This window comes from Bradysia coprophila, chromosome X, assembly GCF_014529535.1.
Source record: "Bradysia coprophila strain Holo2 chromosome X, BU_Bcop_v1, whole genome shotgun sequence".
NCBI classification, from domain to species: Eukaryota; Metazoa; Arthropoda; class Insecta; order Diptera; family Sciaridae; genus Bradysia; species Bradysia coprophila.
This window is the reverse complement of record NC_050737.1, coordinates 8,363,418-8,389,624: the sequence shown is the minus strand read 5'-3', so window position 1 is coordinate 8,389,624 and position 26,207 is coordinate 8,363,418. Positions and strand designations below refer to the sequence as shown.

Sequence of the window (26,207 nt, the reverse complement as noted above, 5' to 3'; positions counted from 1 at the left end):
ATTTTTGTCAGTGTTCATTTGAGTTTATTTCATACAGTGTAACTTGAAGTTTTAAAAATAAATCGCTTTTGCCTGGCTTATTTTCCTCTGCCGTGTTTATATCGTATAATGGAGATAGTGCACATGCATTTGAGTGGTTTACTCGCTTTAAAGCCAACAATGTTATAAACTAACCTCAAAATATATTTTTACATTTTCGAGGTTATGTCACTCGTTCCACATTCATTTCAAAAGACTTTTTTTTCTCTCTTTAGATTTTTTCTATTCCATCACGAGTGATTCAAACGACTCTTGCATCACACTAATCCTGACAGCATAGAAAACGATGTGGAACGATCGAACGAATGGTACTCGAAAAATTAAAGTAACATAAAAGGTTTGTTCGAGTTTAGTCTAAATTATTCTAGAAAAATTAATACTAGAAAATCGATCAAATTAAAAATGGTGCGGTCATGACACTCTTCAAGAAAATAAATTTTTATATGCTACATGCGTCGAAAACCGTACTTTTCTTGTTTCTAGCACTTCTTTCGAAGCCCTCAGAATGTAAAATCCATTACATAACTCGGGATAAAAAGATGAAAAGTCTTGTTTTCTATTACATGACTAGGGATAAAAAGATGAAAAGTAGAGTTTTCGTGTGAATTTTGTTGATCCGATATAATTCTAATTGTTTCTAACACTGATGAAATGAGATAATAGACAGGGGGCATTTGGTCAAAAAAAGCCTAGTCATGAAATAACGCGAAAAAAACACTAATTGGATACCAGGAATTTGGTCAAAATTGACTTTGAAAATTTCAAACCATTTAGCTGGAACTGTATTTATAGGTAATTTCGAAAATTCAAACACGTTAAAGTATGCTGCGATTTGGTTAAGATATTGAATTTCAAAATTTTGGTTTTTGTGTGAAAATAAGCTAAATTTCGTTTTTTCAGATAACTGAAATCGTCTACGTTAGTTAGTTACTTAGTTAGTTTCTATGGAAAAGTGGATCCAGCAACTTCTAAACGTTTCTATAGATTTTCCTATATAATTTCGGTTATAGGTTAATAATGGCTCAGAAAGAAGAATGGAGTGTTCGAAAGTTGGAAAAAACCCATACCTTGAGAGCTGGAGCTCCCAAAGTCTCCATATAAAAGCCAATTTGTATGTGTGTGTGCGTGTGTGCTTTGTTTATTTTGGTGCATGATATGGATGGTAATGTGGTGAAAGGTGTGTGTTGTTTTGCGGTGTGTTTCTTGTTGAAAATTGTGGGGATCATTAAGTTAACTTCCACTAGGTTGGTTCGTAAAATTTCAATTGGGGATGACAGATGATTCATCTTACACATCCTAACTTCTATAAGATTTTTTGATGGATTTGGGTTATTTTCGACATGAGTGAGGTGTTCCAAGGTTGGTTCCTAAATTTTTGTATGACAGATGATTCCTCTGGCACTTCCTAACTTCCATCTGTTTTTTTTTTTGATGGATTTGGGTTATTTCCGATTCCGATATAAGTGAGGTGTTCCTACATTTTGAAGTGACAGGTGTTTCCTCTGGCACTATCTAACTTCCATCGGATTTTTCGATGGATTTCGGTTATTTTCAAAGTAAGTAATGTGTTCCAAGGTAAGTTCCTTAATTTTGGGACGACAGATCATTCCTCTGGCACTTCCTAACTTCCATCTGAATTTTTGATGGATTTGGATTATTTTCGATGTAAGTAAGATATTCCAAGGCTGGTACCTAAATTTTGGGATGACAGATGATTCCTCTGGCACCTCCTGACTTCCATCGGATTTTTTGATGGATTTCGGTTATTTTCGACATGAGTGGGGTGTTTTAAGGTTGGTTCCTAAATTTTGGGATGGCAGATAATTCCTCTGGTACTTCCCAACTTCCATCTGTTTTTTAGCCCCGTACGAAGTACGAAGGGGCTTATAGGATTACGATGCCGTGTGTAATTGATGGAATTCGAAGCAGACGGTAAGGGCAAAGTGTTTGCCTATGTTCATAGATGACGAATCCGCAATAAAAATTTGGGCCGTCTGTCCGTCTGTCCGTCACGTCGATATCTTGAGTAAATCAAATCCGATTTCAAAATTTTTTTTTTCCCTGAAAGATAGTCAAAATAGTGAGGCTAAGTTCGAAGATGGACATATTCGGGTCGGCCCTTCGTGAGTTAGGGCCACCTAAGTGATTTAAGGTCTTTTGGTGATATTTATGGCAAAATAAACGATGGAAATGTAAATAACACGGCAAATGATAGGTATTGTCAATACCAATCCAGGAAAAAAAAGTTTTTTTTAAATCGGGTGAGTGGACCGTGAGTTAGGGCCTTAGAAGTGAAAAGCTACTAGGGCCCTATGTGTATTTTACATAGAACTCAAGTAAATTTAATCCGTTTTTCGTAATTTTTGTTTCATTTGGAAGGTAATCGAACGCCGAATAGAAAGTTGTTGAAAAAAAAATTAAATTTGGGTCCTTGGACTAGGGCCACTACTGGGGCCCTATGTGTATTTTACATTGAACTCGAGTAAATTTCATTCGTTTTTCGTAATTTTTGTGTCATTTGGAAGGTAATCAAAGGCCGAATAGAATATTGTTGAAAAAAAAATTAAATTTGGGTCCTCGGACTAAGGCCGCTACTAGGGCCCTATGCGTATTTTACATACAACTCGAGTAAATTTCATCCGTTTTTCGTAATTTTTGTTTCATTTGAAAAATAATCGAACACCGAATAGAATGTTGTTGAAAAAAAAAATTAAATTTGGGTCCTCGGACTAAGGCCGCTACTAGGGCCCTATGCGTAATTTACATACAACTCGAGTAAATTTCATCCGTTTTTCGTAATTTTTGTTTCATTTGAAAGATAATCGAACACCGAATAGAATGTTGTTGAAAAAAAATTAAATTGGGTCCTTGGACTAAGGCCGTTACTAGGGCCCTATGTGTATTTTACATATAACTCGAGCAAATTTCATCCGTTTTTCGTAATTTTTGTTTCATTTGGAAGGTAATCAAAGGCCGAATAGAATGTTGTTGAAAAAAATTCAATTTTTGTCCTCGGACTAAGGCCGCTACTAGGGCCCTGTGCGTATTTTACATATAACTCGAGCAAATTTCATCCGTTTTTCGTATTTTTTGTTTCATTTGGAAGGTAATCAAAGGCCGAATAGAATGTAGTTGAAAAAAAAATTAAATTTGGATCCTCGGACTGAGGCCGATACTAGGCCCTATGTGTATTTATACTCAATAAATTAAAATTTTAGGGCTATTTGAAATTTTTGTTTTATTTGAAAGGAACGTCGTACGTTATTTTCGATATAATTGGGTTGATCTGAGGTTTGTTACTAAATTTTGGGATGAAACATGTTTCCTCTGGTACTACCTAACTTTCATCGGATTTTTTGATGGATTTGGGTTATTTTCGACATGAGTGAGATGTTCCAAGGTTGGTTCCTAAATTTTGGAAGGACAGACGATTCCTCTGGCACTTCCTAACTTCCATCGGATTTAGGTTATTTTCGATATAAGTATCTTGAAGAGTCCGGGATCCTCGTATAAAATAATAATAATAATTCTATCTCAACTTTGAAAAAAAATAAAAAAAAATTGTGACCCCGACGTGATTTGAACACGCAACCTTCTGATCTGGAGTCAGACGCGCTACCGTTGCGCCACGGAGTCATACTTTGTCATGTGCTAAAAGCACACCATCAAACACAAACCTTTGTAAAGCAAAACAAAATGTGTGTGAGTATTCAGTTAAACGATAACGATGCTATAGATGCTATATATATATATGTACGCTATGCGCTATACGCTTGAAACTGATCTGGGTGTTCAGACACGCTACAAATTCATAACATATTTTAGTTATTTCTTTTTTGTTTATTATGTATGGCCTCTAACAAAGCTAAAAATCACCGGACTAGTGAGACGAGGGTAACGCAGAACTTAGTTTTTTATAATTTATGGTTGGAGCACTAAAATTTGATCGATTTTCTTGATTTGAAAGTAAGTATAAACATTCGTAGCATTTGAACCATTTGTACAATTTATATCACGGCAGAGTAAAGTAAACCAGACAGGAGCGCTTGATTTTACTAGGGACCTGAAGTATCTAGCATTATATTTTGCGAAAAAAATTAACCTAATTTTTGTCAGTGTTCATTTGAGTTTATTTCATACAGTGTAACTTGAAGTTTTAAAAATAAATCGCTTTTGCCTGGCTTATTTTCCTCTGCCGTGTTTATATCGTATAATGGAGATAGTGCACATGCATTTGAGTGGTTTACTCGCTTTAAAGCCAACAATGTTATAAACTAACCTCAAAATATATTTTTACATTTTCGAGGTTATGTCACTCGTTCCACATTCATTTCAAAAGATTTTTTTCTCTCTTTAGATTTTTTCTATTCCATCACGAGTGATTCAAACGACTCTTGCATCACACTAATCCTGACAGCATAGAAAACGATGTGGAACGATCGAACGAATGGTCCTCGAAAAATTAAAGTAACATAAAAGGTTTGTTCGAGTTTAGTCTAAATTATTCTAGAAAAATTAATACTAGAAAATCGATCAAATTAAAAATGGTGCGGTCATGACACTCTTCAAAAATAAATTTTTATATGCTACATGCGTCGAAAACCGTACTTTTCTTGTTTCTAGCACTTCTTTCGAAGCCCTCAGAATGTAAAATCCATTACATAACTCGGGATAAAAAGATGAAAAGTCTTGTTTTCTATTACATGACTAGGGATAAAAAGATGAAAAGTAGAGTTTTCGTGTGAATTTTGTTGATCCGATATAATTCTAATTGTTTCTAACACTGATGAAATGAGATAATAGACAGGGGGCATTTGGTCAAAAAAAGCCTAGTCATGAAATAACGCGAAAAAAAACACTAATTGGATACCAGGAATTTGGTCAAAATTGACTTTGAAAATTTCAAACCATTCAGCTGGAACTGTATTTATAGGTAATTTTGAAAATTCAAACACGTTAAAGTATGCTGCGATTTGGTTAAGATATTGAATTTCAAAATTTTGGTTTTTGTGTGAAAATAAGCTAAATTTCGTTTTTTCAGATAACTGAAATCGTCTACGTTAGTTAGTTACTTAGTTAGTTTCTATGGAAAAGTGGATCCAGCAACTTCTAAACGTTTCTATAGATTTTCCTATATAATTTCGGTTATAGGTTAATAATGGCTCAGAAAGAAGAATGGAGTGTTCGAAAGTTGGAAAAAACCCATACCTTGAGAGCTGGAGCTCCCCAAAGTCTCCATATAAAAGCCAATTTGTATGTGTGTGTGCGTGTGTGCTCTGTTTATTTTGGTGCATGATATGGATGGTAATGTGGTGAAAGGTGTATGTTGTTTTGCGGTGTGTTTCTTGTTGAAAATTGTGGGGATCATTAAGTTAACTTCCACTAGGTTGGTTCGTAAAATTTCAATTGGGGATGACAGATGATTCATCTTACACATCCTAACTTCTATAAGATTTTTTGATGGATTTGGGTTATTTTCGACATGAGTGAGGTGTTCCAAGGTTGGTTCCTAAATTTTTGTATGACAGATGATTCCTCTGGCACTTCCTAACTTCCATCTGTTTTTTTTTGATGGATTTGGGTTATTTCCGATTCCGATATAAGTGAGGTGTTCCTACATTTTGAAGTGACAGGTGCTTCCTCTGGCACTATCTAACTTCCATCGGATTTTTCGATGGATTTCGGTTATTTTCAAAGTAAGTAATGTGTTCCAAGGTTAGTTCCTTAATTTTGGGACGACAGATCATTCCTCTGGCACTTCCTAACTTCCATCTGAATTTTTGATGGATTTGGATTATTTTCGATGTAAGTAAGATATTCCAAGGCTGGTACCTAAATTTTGGGATGACAGATGATTCCTCTGGCACCTCCTGACTTCCATCGGATTTTTTGATGGATTTCGGTTATTTTCGACATGAGTGGGGTGTTTTAAGGTTGGTTCCTAAATTTTGGGATGGCAGATAATTCCTCTGGTACTTCCCAACTTCCATCTGTTTTTTTTAATGATTTGAGTTATTTTCGATATAAGTGGGGTGATCTGAGGTTTGTTACTAAATTTTGCGATGAAACATGTTTCCTCTGGTACTACCTAACTTTCATCGGATTTTTTGATGGATTTGGGTTATTTTCGACATGAGTGAGATGTTCCAAGGTTGGTTCCTAAATTTTGGAAGGACAGACGATTCCTCTGGCACTTCCTAACTTCCATCGGATTTTTCATGGATTTTGGTTATTTTCGATATAAGTATCTTGAAGAGTGCGGGATCCTCGTATAAAATAATAATAATAATTCTATCTCAACTTTAAAAAAAAAAAAAAATAAAAAAAAAATTGTGACCCCGACGTGATTTGAACACGCAACCTTCTGATCTGGAGTCAGACGCGCTACCGTTGCGCCACGGAGTCATACTTTGTGACGTGCTAAACATATACGACTAGAAATGAAATCGTACAACATCCCAACAAACACCAAACAACGACAAAGCAAAACAAAATGTATGTGATGTAGGTATATTTAGATCAACGAGAACGATGGTACTATACGTGACGCTGTACCGTATACGTTTCATTTCAGTTGTACTGTTCAATGATTAAATTTCGATGCAGTACATTGTTTTTGCCATTAGCAATTTTTGGTGCTTGGTTTGGATTAGAAATAAAGGACGCATGTCACATTAGTGACACACTGTGACTAGATTTTTATTTAATCTTTAGGCTAGCATAAAATAAATAAATGTCCTGAAAATCTCAAAAGTCTTCATAAAACCTCTTAAAAATTTATTCAGAATACAGAGAATAGACTTACTTATCTTGCAGGTAAGCAATTTCACTTGATATTAGAAAAGCTTTAAAGTCACTCTAAAATTCCTTTAAAATTTTTGAACATTCGTCGCATATTCCCAATAACGGAAGATTTGAAAATGACATCAAAACGTTAGAGCGCTGCCTAAGCCCATCCATATCGGGCATTTAATCTTTATAAATAAATTGACAAAGTCCCGAGGTATTCTCTTGAAATGTGGATTGAAAATTCTACTTTGTTGTGCTTTGTACCGATTCTAACCTCTACAAACTACATAATGAAGACTATTAAGAAAGAAGTCAATAAATAAACAATGTTCAATGTGTTAAAAGATCGGTTTCTATTACTTAGATGTATGAAAATCACGAGTGAATAGATGAGTGCTATATTTGCACGTCAAGCTTGCGGTCACCCATGCATTTGTGGTGTCATTAGGAAGCTAAAACCAGTGCATGTTTTCTGTTTCCATTCGATCACCTCCTAAGAGTAATTATGCCTAGAGAGGAAATTTCGAACATATGTGGTCTAAATATGAAATACGAAATGTTTATTGGTATGTGTGTTTGCCCTCTTAATTAAGAGGGCAAATTGAACTATCAAAAGCGAAATAGCGTCAACGCATACATGGATTGGTGTAAAATTATACGAAATGTGTACATTATAAAGACTGATGTTGGGACCACATCTCGTCGTGAAAATTTCCTCTCTAGGTATAATTACTCTTAGATCACCTCTCGCTAGCCATACAAAAGGCGAAGAACTTTCAAAAAAATATGTTTGGTGTCTAGGGACTAATCCCTATCTGGCACATATCAAAAACTCCACTTTAAAATGCGTCCGATTTCGGCAGGTCGTTTTACAAAAGAATCCCACTTTGTGTTCTATTAATGTTAGACGTGGAGGACTTAGAGTTAGTCTCACTACAAAATCATCATCATTTCATAAAATAAATATTTCCTTTCAGACCGATGTGTCGATCCGACTGACCATTATAATAATTACAACCGTGTAGAAAACTCTCCATATTTTTAGATTCGTCAAATTGCCAGCACAAGTGCATTGCAGCAACATTTATTATGAAACCAAGAACAGACCAAATAAAACGCCAATAAACCACTCAACCGTCAACTGTAACAACTGTTCAATTTATTTAAGTGAAAAGGTTATCCTACCTACATATTTTACAACATTTTTCGATTGAATGGCACAGAACTGAAATCGCACCAGTTGTTATTATTACTTGAGGACAGCCACGTTACCAAACTTTTGAAAGCAAAACTCAACAGCACTGAAAATGAGCAGAAATCTTCGGTTGACGGCTTTGTAATGACCCGGTGTCAACAGGGGATAGCTATCGTCCATTCTACTTATTTGATCGATCAATTCCGTTAACGTTCCACCGGAGAAAACTAGCAAACGTTCCCAGGTCGACCTTCTCAATCTAAAATTCAAAGTAAAAAAAAAATAATTCTCGTGGTCCAACGGCAGTGGACATCCACTTACATGCAACATTGATACAATGGAGCTAAAATATCGAGAAAATCGTAGTTGGAATTGCCCAATCCCTTGCCATTATCAATCAGTACGATCCGTTCGTTCCGCGTTTCGTAATGGTGTCGATCGCCGTTTTGTAGAATAAAATCGAATATGGAAGCGTCGACAAGATCAAGCAGCCGCGTTTGCGTATATTTTTCTTTGACCGAACTGAAAATTGACGAATGGAAGGAAAATTAATATTTGAATGGAACACGGCAGTCGTCCATGTTAATACCCGCAATAGTTCATATTGTCTTCCCACTCAGCCTTCTGATTGTCTTTGTAGGTGCGTTGCCACGGCGATCGGTATTTCGCAAAAGAGCCAGGAATTAATTGTAAAATTACACCTTCGAGGTAACCATTTTCGTCACCACAAACGGGCTCCGATTCTTTACAGTAAAAACATTTGCCGAACACACAAATTTCGGTTCGATTTTCATTTGGCACCGCTGTAAATGGAAATGTGAATTTGATTAGTAAGTCCGTTCCTTGATCATCAAAATTATTTCTACTTTTCATAGCAGAGTAAAACGCCAGGGAGGTGCCGTGGCTTTTGTTAAATTTTTTGAGCTGGTACTGAGAATCGAAAAGTAATCGAAAAATGCTCACCATTAACAGTCATCGTGCGTCTCAATGGTCTGTCAGCTTTATCGAAAATCTCTTTCATATTCAATTTCCGTCCGACCGCCACGGGTGTCCATCGCATGTTCAGTAATGATCCTAAATAGAAACCAAAGATTTCCGCATTGAAACGATCCTTTCCGGAATAAACGGGCCCATCAATAATGGCATTTCGTTCATACCATTTCGGTTTGAAAATGACTTTTTGATTGCCGTCCAATGTGAGTAGAAGTTTCAATTGTGTTCCTTTCGGTGAATTTTTGGCGGATACAATTTTTTCCGCTTTTAATGCTTGTATCAGCTGTCCCATTGTTGCATCATTTGGAGGATAAATTTCGTTGTCGTCAGGCCACTAAGAATTTGGTTGATTGAGTTTGATTTAACGTTTCCATTCGACTAAAGGCATAATTCACTTACCCAGTGGACAATATCCCAAACGACGGTTACATTGTCATAGTGTGCCGGACTTAGATGCTTTAACAATTTATTGCGAATGGTGTAGAATCGAGGATTTTTGTTTAGATACACTGGCTTTAAACTATTCACTGACCGTCGGATTAAGCCTTGAACATACGTTGGTTTATCGATTTTTAGGTGATCTTTGCCGTTTAGTTGATCATTATTTAGCCGGTTTAAAAAGTAAAAATTCAACGAAAATATTAACAAAAATAAAATTATTAACAGAACGAAAATCAAACATATTTGTTTTGTCATTGAATAACATTTGAACTAACATTTGTGCGTGCGATTTTAATAGAAAACGGGGAAATGAATGTGTGCCCTGATGAAGAATTTTAATTGGCTAATTGTTTAATTTATTGAGTTGTAAGGTTTATGCATTTTTTTTGCGGTTGTACACAGTAATAATAGAAAGAAAAACAAACCACACACTGTGCGAGTCCCATCAGCTGTCATGTGTCCATCAACCATTTTAATTTTCTTCCCTTTATACAGATGCCACTGGTGTATAGGAAATATCAAACATTCTTCGAAATTTAGGTGGGCCAGTGTTTGGGTCAGATAATAATACGTCTCGCTAAGCCAAGTTTGTATAGACCTTACCTTTGGGGTCCAACATTTCCTTACTTTTACAATGGAAAATGTTTCGAAGGTTTAATGCAGTAAACGTCAAAGCTGAAATTGAAATGTATATTTACCATAGCACTGAACCAAGGACGAGAACAGAACGAACAGAATTTTAAAGAGAGGCCTCCTTAACGCGGTAGTCAAAATTTTTCTTAGACATTTCGTTTCTAAGATTGGTATAATTTTATATATGAAAAGTGTAACCGATTTTCCGTTATAAAAGCGGTCCTAGTGCAGTGCTATGATTTTACATTCCGTTCATTGCATCAATGAAGCATTTTTTCCGTGCCCGTAGCATGTAAAATATTGTACGTAACTGGAACGAAAAATTAAAAGTTTCGTTTTCGCGTGAAGTTTGTTGTTCCGAGGCGAAGCCGACCTTTAAACTTTCCCTCGATTGTGACGTAAATATCAATGGGAGGAGTAGATACAAACAGATTCTTCGGCCGAGTCAAAATTTACCCAAAGTTCTAGAGATCCTAGCTGCTACATTGCAAGCCTTAGGTCGAAATGATGTTTGGGCGATTTATTTGTCATCTAAAAAGACCGTTACCTTTCGCAAATCACTTTTACATTTAGACCATATTTAAAGTAGAAGAGCATGGATGGAGTGTAGTACAAACAATACGCAAGAGGTAACTCGGATTTGGGACCACCTCAATTCCACATAAATTTTCAAAACTGGCTGGTTTTTTAAAAGTAAAATAAATTATTTATTCGGTTACATCCTGGCATGGTAGCTGTTGGTATATCAATTTAAAGCCACGGCCGACCACAGCATCATTTGTTCGTACGGGTATGATTATAGGACCAGCACTGTAATCGGCTACGGGTGCACTTATTGTAAAATCGTCGGTAACGCTTCCGTCGTTCAATTTGTCGCCACATAAACGTATTCCGTTTACCGATATAAAATCATCAGCACAATTGTAGATTTCAGCTCCAGCTTGTCCGGATGGTATGACGCTGGTTCCGTCTTTATTGAAGTAAAATGGTTTTAGAGATTTTTTTGATTAGTCTTGCGATCTATGGTCGACAGTGATAGAAGGTGGGTACTGGGTACTTACCCATATCAACATTCACCAATTGGAAGGGCAGTTCGAATTTGCCGATAATATTGGTGTATTGTATGGTACAGAATTCTGGCAATCGTTTTATGCAAATCGCGTAATTTAGGTTATTCTAAAGGATGTAAAAGAAGAACAAGTTGGTTGGTTTAGTTTTTATGTACATGCTTAAGAAAATCAAGTGATACTTCATGGTCATGTTCAAAATAGACAATATTTTTTGCTCATGATAAATTTTGCTCTGTCAGGTCTTCAACAAAAATCATATTAAGGAGCTAGATGACCAAGGTTAAGACACACACGAAGGCAGGTGGCAAAGTTTCATACAGTTTCACAGTAATAGGAATAGACTTTCTCTATATATCTCCCGGTACGAAAATGTTTAATTTCTTGCTTTCTTAAACGTTCATTGAAATTGACGACATTCGTAAATCGATCAACGGTTTAATGTCAGCTGTGGAAATTAGAATCTATTTAACTCTGCATTACTAAATCTTTCACAAAAAATAATAATTTAATTTTGAATACTTCCGCATATTTCATGCGACACCACTCTTTTTCATCATCACCATTGTCTGACAACGCTAAATTGACATCAAAACGTCAAACTTGGAATTTGTTATGTTTATGTTTTGTGATCAGTTAATTTACCTAATTTCGTGTGTTTTTAATGGAAAAAATGAAATTAAAGTGAAAATAGAAACCATTAATAAATGTTGTTGTTAAATGTTTGTTTCGTAGTCAGTTTACACACCATAAACTGACAACATTTCAGTAAATATTTGAATTTTTTCAACCGAATAATCAACAAGACTTTTGCAGTTCATTACGCCAGAAAAGAAGGTAAACACATCGTGATAAACACTAAAAATGAATATTTTGGTTGAACGGAATGTCACACTCACAAAATACGTTGGATTTCGTACTTCAACAATTTCGGCTAGATCGTCATAGTTAAATGTCTGTACAACTCCGTTTGCTTCTTGATAGTATTGCAAACAATTCTGCGGCGCCTGTCCGAATGCCCCTTGAATCTAAAATTTAATACAAATTAGCCGACCAAACGAATTCCATTAGTTCGCTTACTTGGGATATGCGTATGTTGAATGCTCTTGCATCGGGAGAGGCTGCCAGAACTGACAGATATAACTTTCGGTCCAGCGAACTATCAACATTAACGTAGACTGCAAAATATAGATTAGTTCAGAAACGAAATCATTTCAATCTACCATACCATGCTGTCCGGAATTCACTCCACATAAAATTGGAATCAGGTTATTCGAACTGTGTCCAGCCACAATGAATTGGTCGTCCACACAACTGCCACCTTTTGGTGCTTTCAGCTGGAAGTGTTTGATTTACTGTTTCTAAAAATTGTTTCATACATTCAACGAGTGGGACGTTGTGTGCACATACCTCGAAGAATAGAAATTCGAGAAAAACTTGATTTACATTTGGCTGTAGTTCGACGGTAAATGTACATATGAGTTTGGTTTTTGTAGCGGCCGGGAAATCGGGATTTTTGAAGTAACTAACGTTCTGATTTGTCGTGCCACCACATCCAAATTGAACTAAAAATCGGAGAATCAAATTTAAAGTCCTTGCACTGAAAATGATATTTCAGTTAAGCCAATGCCGTTGTGGGATTTTGAGTGCTTTGTGCCCGTTAATTCATTTTTGAAAACCTGGCAGCACAATAACGAAAGGGCTGTCATTTAGCATTAAAAAAATTAAATTGAAAGTTACATGAATGAATCGATTTTCTTATTGTAGGCGGAAAAACGCGTGAACCTACGAACCGTGAAAGTTTTGTGTTATTTGCTCCGACACGCTTTTCCCTGATGTGTTTAATGTCATTTCTAACTGACAGTTTTTATTCGTTTTAAATGCGTCTACAGTCACGACATTTGGTTCGATCGAGGTGTAACATATTGAATTAGTTCATCAGCTCAGCCTTAAATCTCTGACTAAAATACCAAACGTTCCGCATATTTCCGCATCAATTTCGTTTACAGATTGATTTAAATTTCAACTTACAAACACAGCACACTCCGTAGCCACCAGCACAAGTATCGACAGCAATTCCACCCAGCTGGTCGCATTCAAATTTGTGATAGCATGTACCATCTAGTGGAGTTAACGGTGGCTTTGACGATGTACAAGGCACATTCTCGAACTTTATAATATTAAACACATTCAGGAAACGCTGTGTGCTCGGATTAGCACTGACATCAATGGAAAATAGATTTTTTATCTTTGAATTTAAATGTTGAAGAGCCGCTGCAATCCTGGACGGCTGGGCTACATGTTGATATGAATTAACATTTTCGATTGATGGCTGTCCGTCGAAGACGTGTGAAACATCTACGAAGTTACTTGTTTCGTTGGTCACTGGTGGCCAGCTCGTATCATTCTGAAAAGATGTACTTAGGAGTCCTTCGTCGGCATCGTATGCATCTTCATTGTGATTGTCTTCTTGAAAATCGTTTGTAATGGTTGTGGTCTCATCAAACGTTTCAGTTGTTACTAATTCATCATTTTCTGACTCTTTGAAACTGAAACTTCTTTTAATTTTTTGTGGATCAAACCGAATGCCGTAAGCTTGTTGATAGTTGATGTAGTAGTGATCGTTGAATTGCTTATCGTCGAATCCATCAGCATTACGCGTTTGTACGTAAAAGAAGCGATTACTTCCGAAATTATCCAGTTTTCGGCTCATTCTTCCCACTTTTTGTAACTTTACATTGCCGACAGTGACATTCGGTCTTTGGTCTTGCATTCCCACGACACTAGCTAACGATCCGTTTAGGACTGCGTCCACATTATTAGAAAAGTTGTATCGATACGGTCGAACGAATGATTCATTTTCGATAAATTTTGGCGAGCAAAGCTTCCACAAATGTACAGTAAACACGAACTTAATCAAACTAGCTCGGACTACCATCGTATCAATTCACTTCATTTCTTCTTCTTCTTTTTGTATATTAAAACGAGCACGTATTTACTCAAAACGGATAAAACATTACGTTCCGACTACATCTGGTTGAATGTTGAAGAAATTAGAGCCAGTTTACCAGCTGCATCAAATGTTCAGTTAATAAATCAGCGAAGCTTAAAGAGTAGAACACTTTGTGTATTATAAAAAATTAAATCTAATTATATGTGTGACAATAACCTTGACTGATGGAAAAATGTTTTGTTTTTATGGCGGTGCAGATGATCATATTCAAATTAATTAGTGTATAAAAAATGGTGAACGTTAGAAAGTTAAGAAAACTTTTTTTTTGTAACTTTGTTACAGATCGTAAAGTTACACGGGGGGCGTTCACTAAGTACTTATTACGACAATGTATTATTGATATGAAATGATTTTGTTTGATAAGATGATGTTCACTAATAGAAAAATGTATCGCAAAAAAATAATTTCATTTACCAACCGAAACGTCTTCTAGGAAGTCGATGAAACACTAGTTTATGTTATATTTTGTAAAAGGAAGATGAGGCTATGACGTCCTGTCGCATTTGGGAAACATTGACCCTGTGGTCAGACCTAATTGTCTTCTAACGTTACGTTCATTTCTCGTGTTTCTTGAAAGATTTTCTTTGTGAATGTTCTCTATTTTGTTACGAATTGTCGATTCCACTTTCGTTTCTCAATTTTATAACCTCTAAGTTAGAGACTCTAACCTCTTCCGAATTATTTGGTTTCCCAACTGATTCATGGGGTTGGGACACGGGGCATCTAGAACTTTGACCTGATTTTTCTTCCAGAGTTGTCCAGGTTCAGTCAGATTCACATATACAGATACTTCCTCTCCGACTTCTCTGATGATTTTCTTTAATTATTGAGTTGATACTGCGAGGTGAAGCTATTTACTATCAGCAAAACTATTCATTTATAGAAATGAACAAAATTACTCCTTCTCATTACTTCGTATACTTTTACGTGAAACAATAATAGTAGTCTGAAGTGATTCTGCAACGTAAATGACCCATTGCACATAGTGACATATTTTTGGCCAAAACATTCTTCAAATCTATTATTCACCATACCATGGAACTATGGTGAGTTATGGATGACCTATTTTTGTGTAAATGCACAAAAATGTAGATTATGTTGTCTTTTACCATGTTACACCAAAACAACGCATATCATTTGTTTTTATAGAGCTTTAAGTTTCTTTTGTATTCCACTGAAATATTCCCCTTTTTCAATGGAATCAAATAGACGTTAAAAATTTCGAAAGCATTCCAAAGCATCATATAATGTGATACTATATTTCGGCTTAACACGGCAGAACTAAAAATAGCTCGAAAAACACAACATCTTCCTATGAACTCAACCGAGTTTTCATATAAGTCTCAACTACCTCAGTTTTCATATGGAATCCTCGGTCGACTAAATCAAACAAATTTTGTAATTAACACATTATCATTGTAAGTACCGCTGACACCCATTCTAGGAAGCAGATACATAAACTAATTTATTCTGTATGTCTCAGACCCACATTGTATTGAAACTATTGATATCCTCTGCTAATTTTAATTTAATTTTTCCTTATATGGGAGCACTACTTAGAGTTCATCTCTTATATTGATCGTTGTTGTAAATAAATTACGATAACAAATTAAAGCCAGTGTTACTTCAATGAGCCCATCCAATTCATGAAGTAATTTCATTTATTTTCTTTCATTCAAGCTATCACAATGGGATCAGAGCAGTCTCAACCCTCGAACAATACTCAAATTAACGCAGCACAAATGCGACATCCCACAAATGCATCTAGATTGACCAGAGGGAATACGATAGCTGTAACCGGCCAAGCGAGCCATACCGACGATGGATCACCATCTCTTTTACCTGATTCGTCACCACCTATAAGTGTTTGTTCTGATTCTGACCTACCCTACATATCATACACTGACAAGCCGATTGGAGGTGAATCATGCAACTATTTTAAATAATTAGAAGACAAAAAAATGTTTACGGAAATTTCTTGCCTATAGATTCGCCCAAGTTTCGTAACAAAGGAAACACATCAACGCGAAATGTTCGCGTTAATTCACTGGAATCAAACAAGCGACCGACTGTTGTCAATAAACGTATTATTTCCACGCACAACATCGTTGTCGTACGAGCGGCTAACAAAGAAGCTGGAACGGAGAAAGATCCAGACATTCAACGATTACAAGTGAGTTTTGTTATGCAAATTTTTATTGATTTGATTTTTTTTTTTTACTCGAAACGATTGAATGAACCTTTCACGCAACTCAATCAATGATCACCTGTAGGTGGTTTCGAATAAAAATGTTAACTTGTTTTACAATTGTGTCGTTCTAACTTGTGTGGAAAATCAAACGAAAGTCGTATGACATATAGACACCAACACATGGCTTTGTATGGTAAAGGCATTAGACTTTGACGGGAAATGAATTTGAGTTCTGTTTTTAATTGAAAACAATCGTTGCTAACAGAGGTTAATAAACATTTTTAATGTCAATACAATAGATTTAAGGATGAATATTTGATCAGCATCCGTGTAACGAAAATGAAACCAGAAGTAATGTTCAACCACATCCGACCTGTTGGACATTATTGCTCAATTCTAACGAATAATTTTTTACGTATCGTTATAATGTACTTCAAGTCGATATAACTTTGTTTAAAAAATTGAGTTCTTGCAAAACTAATGTATGAATCGTTGACTTTTTCCGACTTCCGACTTTTTATTGTTCAAGACTAAGAGAAAAATTGCCTTCTATTTCAATATTCTTCTTTACGTCTTGCTTCTCCAATAATTTTAACGCAACTTTCCTAATGTCGGGAATCATTACGCCAATGTTTACTACCAATATAACACATGAAAGCGAAAGTTCCTCGTTCTCTTACTTAGACCGTGACCGTAAACAAGGTTTCAGCGCGCTCATGAGGTTGATGACTAATCTAATGTTTTTAAAAAGGTTGGTAGACTCTGCGGTGTGTATATCCTGTTGTTAACTTACAAATTTAACTTGATACCAGCAATAACTGAAGGAAGTAGAATTGGTGTGATGAATAAAAATTGCTGTGACACAAAGTCACAGAGAAGGAAATTTTTTGAAAGAAGGTTTGACTATAGTATCCGATTCGTTGAACTTATTAAATAATATTAAGAGAAGAGGATGTCGTCTGACCCATATATATATCGCCATTAGTTAAACATGTTTTAAGAATAAATTTCCTCATGAAAGAATCGTAAGACTTAGTGACTCATTTTTGTCCCAGACTTTCTTTAAAACGATTTTTCATCCAAATTTTTGGCTAAATGAAGAAAAACGTAGCAGACGACATGATTTACATGAAAAGCCTAACGTTTTTTTACTTCCGTTTTCCTACTATAAGTAAATAGTATTCAACAAAGTTCATAGCTAATATTGGTTGTCGTAGTCGATAATAGATGACTAGCTGTTTTTGAGCTTTCGAAGGTCTTTGAAGTTTTTTTTTTCATCAGAGGCGCCGACTTTCGTTTTGCCCATGAGGGGCAATATAGTTTTTCTGAACTTAATCCATCCAAAGTCAATGTTAGAATCTCTTTGTAGTCGCTTCTCCAATAAAATGTTACAATTATGCTAGTTCTGTTCATGTTTTTTGCTTGTTGGTTGGAGGGCCGTAACAAGAATATATCTTAGTGTTTATTTTAGCTATTCAACATTGTCCGAATTGGTGTGAAAACTAAGCTGTTGGTCCCAAATGACGAATTAAATTCGGACCAAAAACGCTTCATTTTCACACCAATTTGAATTTATTGCGACGTGTGACGACTCTGCCACGCTAAGCCAAAATAAAACGTATCACATTGTATGGGAAAACCCTAGAAAGTATTTAGCTTCTTTTGGTTAATTTTGGAAAAGTCGGGAAAAGTGTCTTTAACAGTACATGGATCCACAAACGCGTAACGTTATATTGGCATGGCTACGAGATATTCACTAGGACTACGAGGAAAATCGGATACTTGAAGAAATGTGCAAAATTGGCTGATTTGATAGTAGTTGTGGCACGGTGGGGTTAAACAAAACTTAAATAGAGTCGCCATACCACCTCTGATTTTTCTTCATGTTCTTATTGAGGGACTTGAGTACTATAACTAGCCACATTCAGTTCGCGGATCCATCCAGCCGTTTCGGAGAACCGGCACTCATGGCCGTGAGGGACCGACGAGTCAATTTGAATACAGATTATTATCGCAACGGAATTCTCAGCTAATTCATGTTAAAATGGCTTCACTCGGCAACGCAGCTAAAGTCGAAATTTCGACATTTTTAAGTCGTGATATGTCCAAGATGAAGAGAGTTTGAAACTATTTGAATGGCGATATTGATAGAAAATTCCATGCTCTATTAAACGCCGAGAATAGATTTTAAAAAATTGGTTTGAATTGTACAATATTTAAAAAAAATATTTTCACCATCCTCGGCGAAACTTGGACTCATCTGTAGTACACAGGTTGACCCTGTCTGCAACAAAACAATAATGCCTGATCAGCCTGCAGTCTAAGCTTTACAACGATACCAAACTTGTTATACCAGCCTCACAACAAGTATCTGTTACGACATTTTGTTTGCAGCAAGGTCACTCTACGACGAAATTTTCAATTTACTATCTATCTTCAAGTGCCCGTTCCATTCGGATGAGTGGAATTGTTATCCATTCTTCATTAATAAGTGGTTTAAGTTATTTAAAGCATTTTTTACGATAATTACGTATATCTGGATTACGAGGGAAGCCATTTTTACACGAATTAGCTTAGAATTAGTCCCTCTATCCGTTGCGATAACAATCTGTATTCAAATTGACTCGTCGGTCCCGCACGGCCATGAGTGTCGGTGCTCCGAAACGGCTGGATGGATCCGCGAACTAAATGTGGTGACTTATAGTACTCGAGTCCCTCAATAAAAACATGAAGAAAAATCAGAGGTGATATGGAGACTCTATTTAAGTTTTGTTCACCGTGAGTGGTTTTCAATTCCTTCCACAAAAAATTCATTTAACAAATCAAAATCTATAGAATTCCGGAAAAGCAAGCATAACCGTCACAATCTCGGTCACAATCATGTTGAATTTTCGACGATGCCACTTATCGATTATTCGACAATTCGCATTTGGCACTTTGAGATTTTGGTGTTTTTCATTTAATTTTTAATTGAGAGTTATTTAATCGACTTATCAATTACTTGTTGTGCTTGTATTCCTCTTGCTTCCATTTGTTTTTGTCAACGGTCTTCCAGTTATTGGAGGTTTTTTGTATATGTCGGCTAGAGTGTAAGTAGACAATAAAATTGCGATTCATTCATTCATTCAATGCTCTGAAACTATCTGAAGGCGACAATCTGGTGTGAATTGGCTTTTATTGAATATTGAAATTTGTTAAATTTAACTGACAACAAACTATTTCCCCAATTAATGTGTGTGTAAAGAATGTACGTACATTGTACAAACTTCATCGACGAACAAAACCTAATATGTAATGCAAATACCAATTCGTGAAAAATGAAAAAGTAATAACAATAGATTCTCCAGTAATTTTTGGTTAAACAGCCATAATATAAATCTCGAAGAACATAAACCTCAATATTGCACAGCACAGCCATCACACAGAACAAATATATATTTCAAGAAAAATAATATTTATTTGTTAAATTATTTAATGTTGAATTAATATCGAACTCAAGGTTGTTTCTACATTTTATGAATTTACATAAATTGCACCATTATACACAATAATAGTAAAAAAATCGTAAAACCTATATGAGTGAATGTGATCGCATAAGCTGCGTTGTTAGACCGAATGTTAATCAATATGAAAACAAGTAGAAGAATGTCTCTGTATGAAATGTTTTTTTTCCTCCTCTCTAGTCTTCTATATAATATCTGGAAGTCCGACACCTACTCGCGTAACAGCTGATTCGCGTATGCTGAGAGGTCGTTGTTGTTGCAAACGTTCATCGTCTTGAAAGAAAATATTTGATTGAAGGTGTGTGTGGGCACGACGTCTTGCCTCATTTGGGTAATCATTTGCACCATTTATTGTTGACGAACGTTTTATGTTAGCAGCGCGCTCGTTACGGGGCTCGTTACGATATCTGCTGCTCTCAGGAATTTTCGGTGTCGCTTCTTCTTGGAATTCAACAACACGCTCGTTGCGTGACTCATTACGATATCTACCACTATCCGGAATGTTCTTTGTCTTCTCCACGTTTACTTGAACAACACGCTCGTTACGGGACTCATTACGATATCTGCCATTCTCCGGAATGTTCTTTGTCTTTTCTACGTTCACTTGAATAACGCGCTCGTTGCGGGGCTCATTACGATATCGGCTAATTTCCGGAATTTTTTCCTCGAAAAATTCGTCTGTTTCATCGAATGCAGTTGCCTGTAATCGATCATTGAATGTGTTGTTCTTGGTGTGTAAATGTTTCCTCAAATTCGTGCGCTCTTTGTGATCGTACTGGTCGGAATTTCGCCGTACCGATCCCTTGTCATCGTAATTTTTGGTGGTCGAATATCTTTCTTCGGTGAATTCAAAATTGTCGTTGTTCAATCCATGAAAGGAATTTCGTTGTGACTGTCTTTCGTTCGTCCGCGTTGGAATGTTGTATTTGGAACGATCATTGTAACCTTTTGTGTTGCCATTGTATCCTTTTGCATTGTAATCGCCACCATCGTCTTCATATCTCGGCTGGATCTGTCTGGAAAAGTTGATCTTCTCTTTGTTGTTGATGTTCAATTTGTTCAATTGGTTCGCCATTTCGTTGACCTTTTCATTCCTATCATTGTGGTCGTCGTTGTATGAAAGTTTTAATTTGGCTACATTATCCATTGACTTGCTCAATTGCAATTTCGATCCATTATTTCTGGTAAACGTTCGATGTTCGCTTATATCAATGGGTACATTGTGTTCGACACGCAAACCAACATCACGATTCTTTAGTATACCTTTTTTGGTCTTGTCCCACTCATCGGCTTCATCAAACGAAATTTTTTTCTTTTCGTGCACCATTTTTGCAGAATTTACTTTTGCAGTCGGTTCTTTCGGTTTTTCCGTCTCGACGAAGTCATAAAATTCAATTTTCGATTCAAATGTTTTCGGTTTGATCGGACTGGCATTGACATGGAAATTATTGTTTTTCTCGTACACATTGCGATTCAATTCACGCTTCTGATTTTGTTTCCGTACCGAAGGTGGAGTCTTTGACGCATCGGTTGTATCGTAGAATTTTATTTTCGACGATAGTTGGGTTTTGAACAACTCCTTTGGATTACGCACCTCACCACTCTCTGCATTGTATTTCCGAGCAACATCATTGTTTCTCGACCGGGGCGATGTATTCTTAGGTGTAGTTTCACTTTCATCTGGCCAAAAGAAATTGGTTTTCTGACGATTCGGCCCGGCTGACCGGTTGAGCTGATTCTCCGTTAATCCCGTATAGAATTTACCGTTCAACATTATTACTGTTCTTATTATGTCACACTCTTGCTTGCAAGTTCACCAATTCAATATACGTTTACTCAAAGAAACAACTTGTTCAATTAACCATGTATCACAATTTTGTTGCACACAACCCGACACACATAATCAATACCAACAGCCAATTTGTGGTACTCAACGAGATACGGTGGAACGTAAACTAAACATTGCAAAGTTATTTTTCTGAGATGCTGCTTGATTTTTGCTTAATTTGGTTATTCAATATAGTTGTTAGGTGGAATAGTTAGAGGTTTTGAGTGGATTGTTGTATGTCGACATCAACGGTTGTGTATTTTGGATGGTTTATGGACTTAACAATTGCAGTTGTTGGTTGATTAACGTTGTTGTAATGTGTGGTGTGCGGATGATCAATTAGGCTTCTAGGTGAATTTTATCGTTTGGAAATACTAAGAGAACTTGATGACTATGCAAACATTAGGTTCAGTTATGTGGGAAGTTTGAAATGGGGATTTGAATCTTGCGACCCTACTCATCTGTCGAAGTGCTTAACCCTTTTAACAATAAATAATTTAACGCGATGGGAAATAGTTTTAGAGGGTTTCCGCCTTGTGCATCATATACCCGAACCCCCCGAACCCGAGGAATAATCCACTGATGAGGAGTTTTTTTCAAGCAATTTTTCTCCCGAGTAATTTGTTTATCTGATCGATCTAGTTATTATAAATAGCCGTCGATTCTACCATACAACTCCAACTAAAATGCGAATTTTTCGGAATTAATTCAACACCTACACTTTTGGTGAATTTAACACAACAAGACACACACAAATTGCTACACGTATACGAGCATATTGTTAATATGGTCGATTTTTGGGATTCATAACCTTGATGGTTTTGTTCAAATCCTACGTAGTAAATCGGAGTCGCACAATTAGCAAATCTGAATCTTAATCAAACTATCAATGTACGTTGATCTAATAAGGGAATACCAATGATCATTTTGTTCGACTTTAGTCAATGTTGAATTCAGTTTATGTTCGATATAGATGATTACTCAACGTTTTGGTGAATTTGATGAGTCCATTATTGTTTTATTACAGTGTGAGAAAATGAAGAAGTAAAACCTATTCAACATCCAACATGATATCCACGCTAGTATTCTTACGCATACGTACGTACGCATTTGGATATGTGGATATCGCATGCGGAAAAGACAGGTTCTGTGTTACCTGTGGTATCGAATTTCGAACCATAACTGCACACTGCTGCAGACATGGTCATGAGGTTTCTCGTGGTTTCTCAGGCTTGGTATACAACAGAGTTCGAATGCCGTAGATACTGCTCAAAAGCGTTCTTCTTAAATTTATTGAAAGTTTCACCCAGATATCTAAGAGAACGAGGACCAGAAAATCTACTTTTTAACAAAACGATTGATTGTGCCAAAATGAGTTTTCGAAATCGGTTGAGTATTCCCGAGAAAGAACACTCTGTCTAAGTGGAACGATTAACATAAATTCGATTGAAATGGTCCGTTCTTATATCTGTAGTTGCAGGTGGACAGATTTTACTTAGCTTGTAAGAAAAGAAAGCCATCTTTCACATATCTTTTGTGTGTACCGAATATGTCCTACCCGCAATCTTACTTACGATTGAGAAGAAACATTCAGTGTAATTTATTAAATATGCAAAGAAAAGATAAGATAAATTGAAAAAATTGGTGGTTGTGGGTGTTTCTTGACAATAAATGCAGCAAATGCAGTAGAAACCCATGATAAAAATTTCTACTTCGATTCAACAAAGACGATCGTACTCGTACATAAAGGCTGGTTTTATTCCAATCGTATGATAATGTGTAGGATGTGATAACTACGCAGAAGTTTCTTCAAATTTCACTTGTTTTGTAATACTTACACTTGTTTTATTGTTGAATCTATTTCTTCGTTTTATTAAAGTAAAAAACGGAAAATACAGAAATGTATATAACCCTTGATTGCACCATAACTAAAGTAGTTCTGATCCGATTTTTGAAAATTTGGTCTCATTCAAAGAGAAAAAAAATTGTTGAGGTCATTTCGTAGTTGAACGAAAAGCGTAGAGATCATTGGAGCTATTTCCAAAAGAATTTTTCTTTGGTTTTTTTGATAGGAGGATATAATAGCATGGGTGGTTTTGAATCGATTTTTGTAATTTTTGTTTCCCAAAATTTTGTGAATAAAATTGTCACGGTCTAGTTCTGGACAAAATTGATTTAATAATAATAAAGTTTTATTATCAAAATTATTTTTATCTGATTTATGATGAGACGGTAACTTGATTGGTTCTCAACTGATTTTTGAAGATGTTTTCTTAACTGAAGAATCAAATGAGCCCTAGTTCATTGGTATGCCTAATCGATCTAATTCCTCTAACTGAAAGTCAGTGTCCTGCGGCAGATGATACATGTACGTAGTGCCGGACTGGTCCCATGGGCGTTCGGGCGATTCCCGAAGTGCCTTTTGATTTTTGTATGGATAAAGGGCAACAAAGGGCCTTTAGAAAAATTGCTTCATACAACGCCCGAAGGGCTTTTTTTTAGCCAGTCCAGCATTGCATGTACTCACGTTAAATATGTGAAAATGTTTGTACTTTCCTTGGTATTTAACTTGAATAAATCTCAATCGGTTTATTGTGGATTTTGAATTATTGGCTAAAAATGCAAAATCCCAAATGCGCTGGAATGAGTGGAAATGAATATGAAAAGAAACAATACCATCATAGGCATAGATTGGAATATATTTTCGTCGGAAGTAGGAAACATCCAAAAATATAATCGGAATTTTTTCACAGAGGGGGAAACATAAAATTTCTACGTTGTAACCTGTTGATATGATGGAAGATTAATAAAATGAAAGAAAGTCTCATCAGTCAAACGACCCGACCCACTCAAATAGTGGATGGGACATAGTGATGATATTGCAACAAAAACTTTCTAATAAAGTCATTTTGTGTCATTTGAAACTGACTGCAAGACACTAACGTAGTACAATAACTGAAACGACTAATATTGCCAAACGAGGACAGTTTGCGCTTAAGGCAAAATCTGTCGGCTAAAATGTATCTCAAAGCAATATAGTTCGGGAAATGATGGGCGAGGCCAAAGTTGTTTTAATAATTCGTGCATATCGAACTAGCTAAAGACCAAACTCTCTAAATAATTTTGGAAGATTATTTAACGTTAAACAAATATCTTATATGTTACATTGCCGACTAATTAAATTTTATTTAAATTTTTTAGAGCATTCCACAATTTCTGCCGGTAATGCGAGGAACTCTGTCACTTCCAGCCAATCGAGATCCAGAAGTTCTTGAGCGTCTTCAACCCGTTCATTTAACAAACATCTGTAATCGAATGCAAAGTCACTTGAATGCTTGCAGTTCGAAAATAGCATCCGATCAAGCTGTTATAACAGCGAAAATAAAAGAGGTACGGTGCAGCGATCACTTAAATTTTTTGTATGTGTTGATTGAAATTGATTTACAGGTGGATATGGAAACGGCTAAAGTATTAGCATTGATGGTGGAAAAACAGAAATATTATTCATCGTGTGCTGAACAGTTTTCCAAAGTTAGGCAAATATCGCAGCAGTTATCACGGTGTAATACTTTGTTGAATCAGAATATTGAGAGCATGGACATGCTGAACAATATGCTAAGTATCGACGAACGACTGGAACCATTTGTGTGGAAGACAACTAAGTAGATATAGAAACCGAATCGTAACATTATTATCACAGTCTGCTTGTTGTTAATTGTTTCTTTTTTTAATTTAAGAATCTTAAATTATGGAAAACTAAACCATTTAACGCGCTTAGAAACATATATACATAAAATGTGCTGCAATTTTATTTGCTTAAACTAAATACTAAAATAAATGAAAATTCCATTGAATTGAAAGTCGTCCGAATGTTTGTCTTTTCATCGAAATGCTTCAAGAAAGAAAGTTCGAAATTCGAATTTTGTATGAATAGCCTGAGTTTAAATGACTAAAGGTCAGGAAATTTTTAGCATGCATTGGTCGCAATAGGAAGGAAGGAAGGAGAAGTGTGGGTCTCCGTTTCGTTTGTAAAGGAATTTGCAGATACTTCCAGACATCGAATCACCCTAACCGGTCGCATCCACTCTGTCCAGTCAGAGAACTTTTTTTTAAACCAGATGAGATTGTAGCAAATAACTCTGATAAGCATCGTAAACATCCGTATATCTAGGGCGTGTATCTTGACACGCATCGACCTAGTCCACTGGCGTTACATCTTTCCAAAAACTATACGAAAAAATAACACATTTGTGGCACACATCATTCTACGTATCAGTAGCGTAACTCTTGTGCTCATACTAGGTACTTCCGTAAAAATGCGCGAAAAATCTTGAAAATTGGACGGTTGTCTCGACAGAAATGTGTTAAGTCGAACATGATATCTGATAAATTGAAAACTCGTTCAAACGATGGTTCTTAGTTTCATTCTGAATTTTGGATATTTTTGGGAATATTTGGGAATATTGTTGAATTCTTAAGTCTGAACGTCACTGAATCAAAAATTATGATGCGAAA

General features: G+C 36.0%; 4 protein-coding genes, 1 long non-coding RNA gene and 2 other non-coding genes across 7 annotated transcripts; 1 reads left to right on the top strand and 6 right to left on the bottom strand.

Annotated features, from left to right (window-relative positions):
* Positions 1 to 1,791: 1,791 nt before the first annotated feature.
* Positions 1,792 to 6,217, bottom strand: LOC119080218. Its single transcript, XR_005088293.1, has 3 exons — positions 6,128 to 6,217; positions 5,483 to 5,586; positions 1,792 to 1,889 (listed from the first exon to the last, which is right to left on the bottom strand). It is a non-coding gene; the product is annotated as an uncharacterized LOC119080218 (long non-coding RNA).
* Positions 3,604 to 3,675, bottom strand: Trnaw-cca. The gene has a single exon. It is a non-coding gene; the product is annotated as a tRNA-Trp (tRNA).
* Positions 6,218 to 6,372: 155 nt separating the features above from the next.
* On the bottom strand, positions 6,373 to 6,444 carry Trnaw-cca. The gene has a single exon. It is a non-coding gene; the product is annotated as a tRNA-Trp (tRNA).
* A 1,511-nt stretch (positions 6,445 to 7,955) lies between these two features.
* On the bottom strand, positions 7,956 to 9,943 carry LOC119080208 (glycosaminoglycan xylosylkinase homolog). Its single transcript, XM_037188450.1, has 5 exons — positions 9,416 to 9,943; positions 8,987 to 9,350; positions 8,613 to 8,826; positions 8,345 to 8,545; positions 7,956 to 8,282 (listed from the first exon to the last, which is right to left on the bottom strand). The coding sequence occupies exons 1-5, from the start codon at positions 9,710 to 9,712 to the stop codon at positions 8,078 to 8,080; spliced, it is 1,281 nt and encodes a 426-aa protein (XP_037044345.1). The 5' UTR covers positions 9,713 to 9,943; the 3' UTR covers positions 7,956 to 8,077.
* Positions 9,944 to 10,771: 828 nt separating this feature from the next.
* On the bottom strand, positions 10,772 to 14,229 carry LOC119085723. The gene is made up of 7 exons (XM_037196172.1): positions 13,189 to 14,229; positions 12,568 to 12,722; positions 12,386 to 12,494; positions 12,238 to 12,335; positions 12,057 to 12,185; positions 11,152 to 11,266; positions 10,772 to 11,060 (listed from the first exon to the last, which is right to left on the bottom strand). Exons 1-7 carry the CDS (start codon positions 14,093 to 14,095, stop codon positions 10,798 to 10,800), a joined length of 1,776 nt encoding a protein of 591 aa, XP_037052067.1. The 5' UTR covers positions 14,096 to 14,229; the 3' UTR covers positions 10,772 to 10,797.
* On the top strand, positions 11,740 to 25,489 carry LOC119085725 (BLOC-1-related complex subunit 5). Its single transcript, XM_037196174.1, has 5 exons — positions 11,740 to 11,994; positions 15,851 to 16,090; positions 16,159 to 16,343; positions 24,894 to 25,082; positions 25,140 to 25,489. The coding sequence occupies exons 2-5, from the start codon at positions 15,859 to 15,861 to the stop codon at positions 25,356 to 25,358; spliced, it is 825 nt and encodes a 274-aa protein (XP_037052069.1). The 5' UTR covers positions 11,740 to 11,994; positions 15,851 to 15,858; the 3' UTR covers positions 25,359 to 25,489.
* On the bottom strand, positions 19,812 to 22,033 carry LOC119085724. The gene has a single exon (XM_037196173.1). The coding sequence runs from the start codon at positions 21,636 to 21,638 to the stop codon at positions 20,049 to 20,051; it is 1,590 nt and encodes a 529-aa protein (XP_037052068.1). The 5' UTR covers positions 21,639 to 22,033; the 3' UTR covers positions 19,812 to 20,048.
* Positions 25,490 to 26,207: the final 718 nt, after the last annotated feature.

What these genes read in the sequence shown, in the direction of transcription:
- LOC119080208 (XM_037188450.1), bottom strand. Translation starts at nt 9,712, where the DNA reads ATGACAAAACAAATATGTTTGATTTTCGTTCTGTTAATAATTTTATTT. An exon ending in ACGCACGATGACTGTTAATG is followed by an intron (nt 8,827 to 8,986) that starts GTGAGCATTTTT and finishes TTCCATTTACAG; the next exon opens with CGGTGCCAAATGAAAATCGA. An exon ending in GACAATATGAACTATTGCGG is followed by an intron (nt 8,546 to 8,612) that starts GTATTAACATGG and finishes GTCAATTTTCAG; the next exon opens with TTCGGTCAAAGAAAAATATA.
- LOC119085725 (XM_037196174.1), top strand. Translation starts at nt 15,859, where the DNA reads ATGGGATCAGAGCAGTCTCAACCCTCGAACAATACTCAAATTAACGCA. An exon ending in CAGACATTCAACGATTACAA is followed by an intron (nt 16,344 to 24,893) that starts GTGAGTTTTGTT and finishes TAAATTTTTTAG; the next exon opens with AGCATTCCACAATTTCTGCC. An exon ending in TAACAGCGAAAATAAAAGAG is followed by an intron (nt 25,083 to 25,139) that starts GTACGGTGCAGC and finishes ATTGATTTACAG; the next exon opens with GTGGATATGGAAACGGCTAA.
- LOC119085723 (XM_037196172.1), bottom strand. Translation starts at nt 14,095, where the DNA reads ATGGTAGTCCGAGCTAGTTTGATTAAGTTCGTGTTTACTGTACATTTG. An exon ending in TCGAATTTCTATTCTTCGAG is followed by an intron (nt 12,495 to 12,567) that starts GTATGTGCACAC and finishes AAACACTTCCAG; the next exon opens with CTGAAAGCACCAAAAGGTGG. An exon ending in AGTGAATTCCGGACAGCATG is followed by an intron (nt 12,336 to 12,385) that starts GTATGGTAGATT and finishes TATATTTTGCAG; the next exon opens with TCTACGTTAATGTTGATAGT.
- LOC119085724 (XM_037196173.1), bottom strand. Translation starts at nt 21,638, where the DNA reads ATGTTGAACGGTAAATTCTATACGGGATTAACGGAGAATCAGCTCAAC.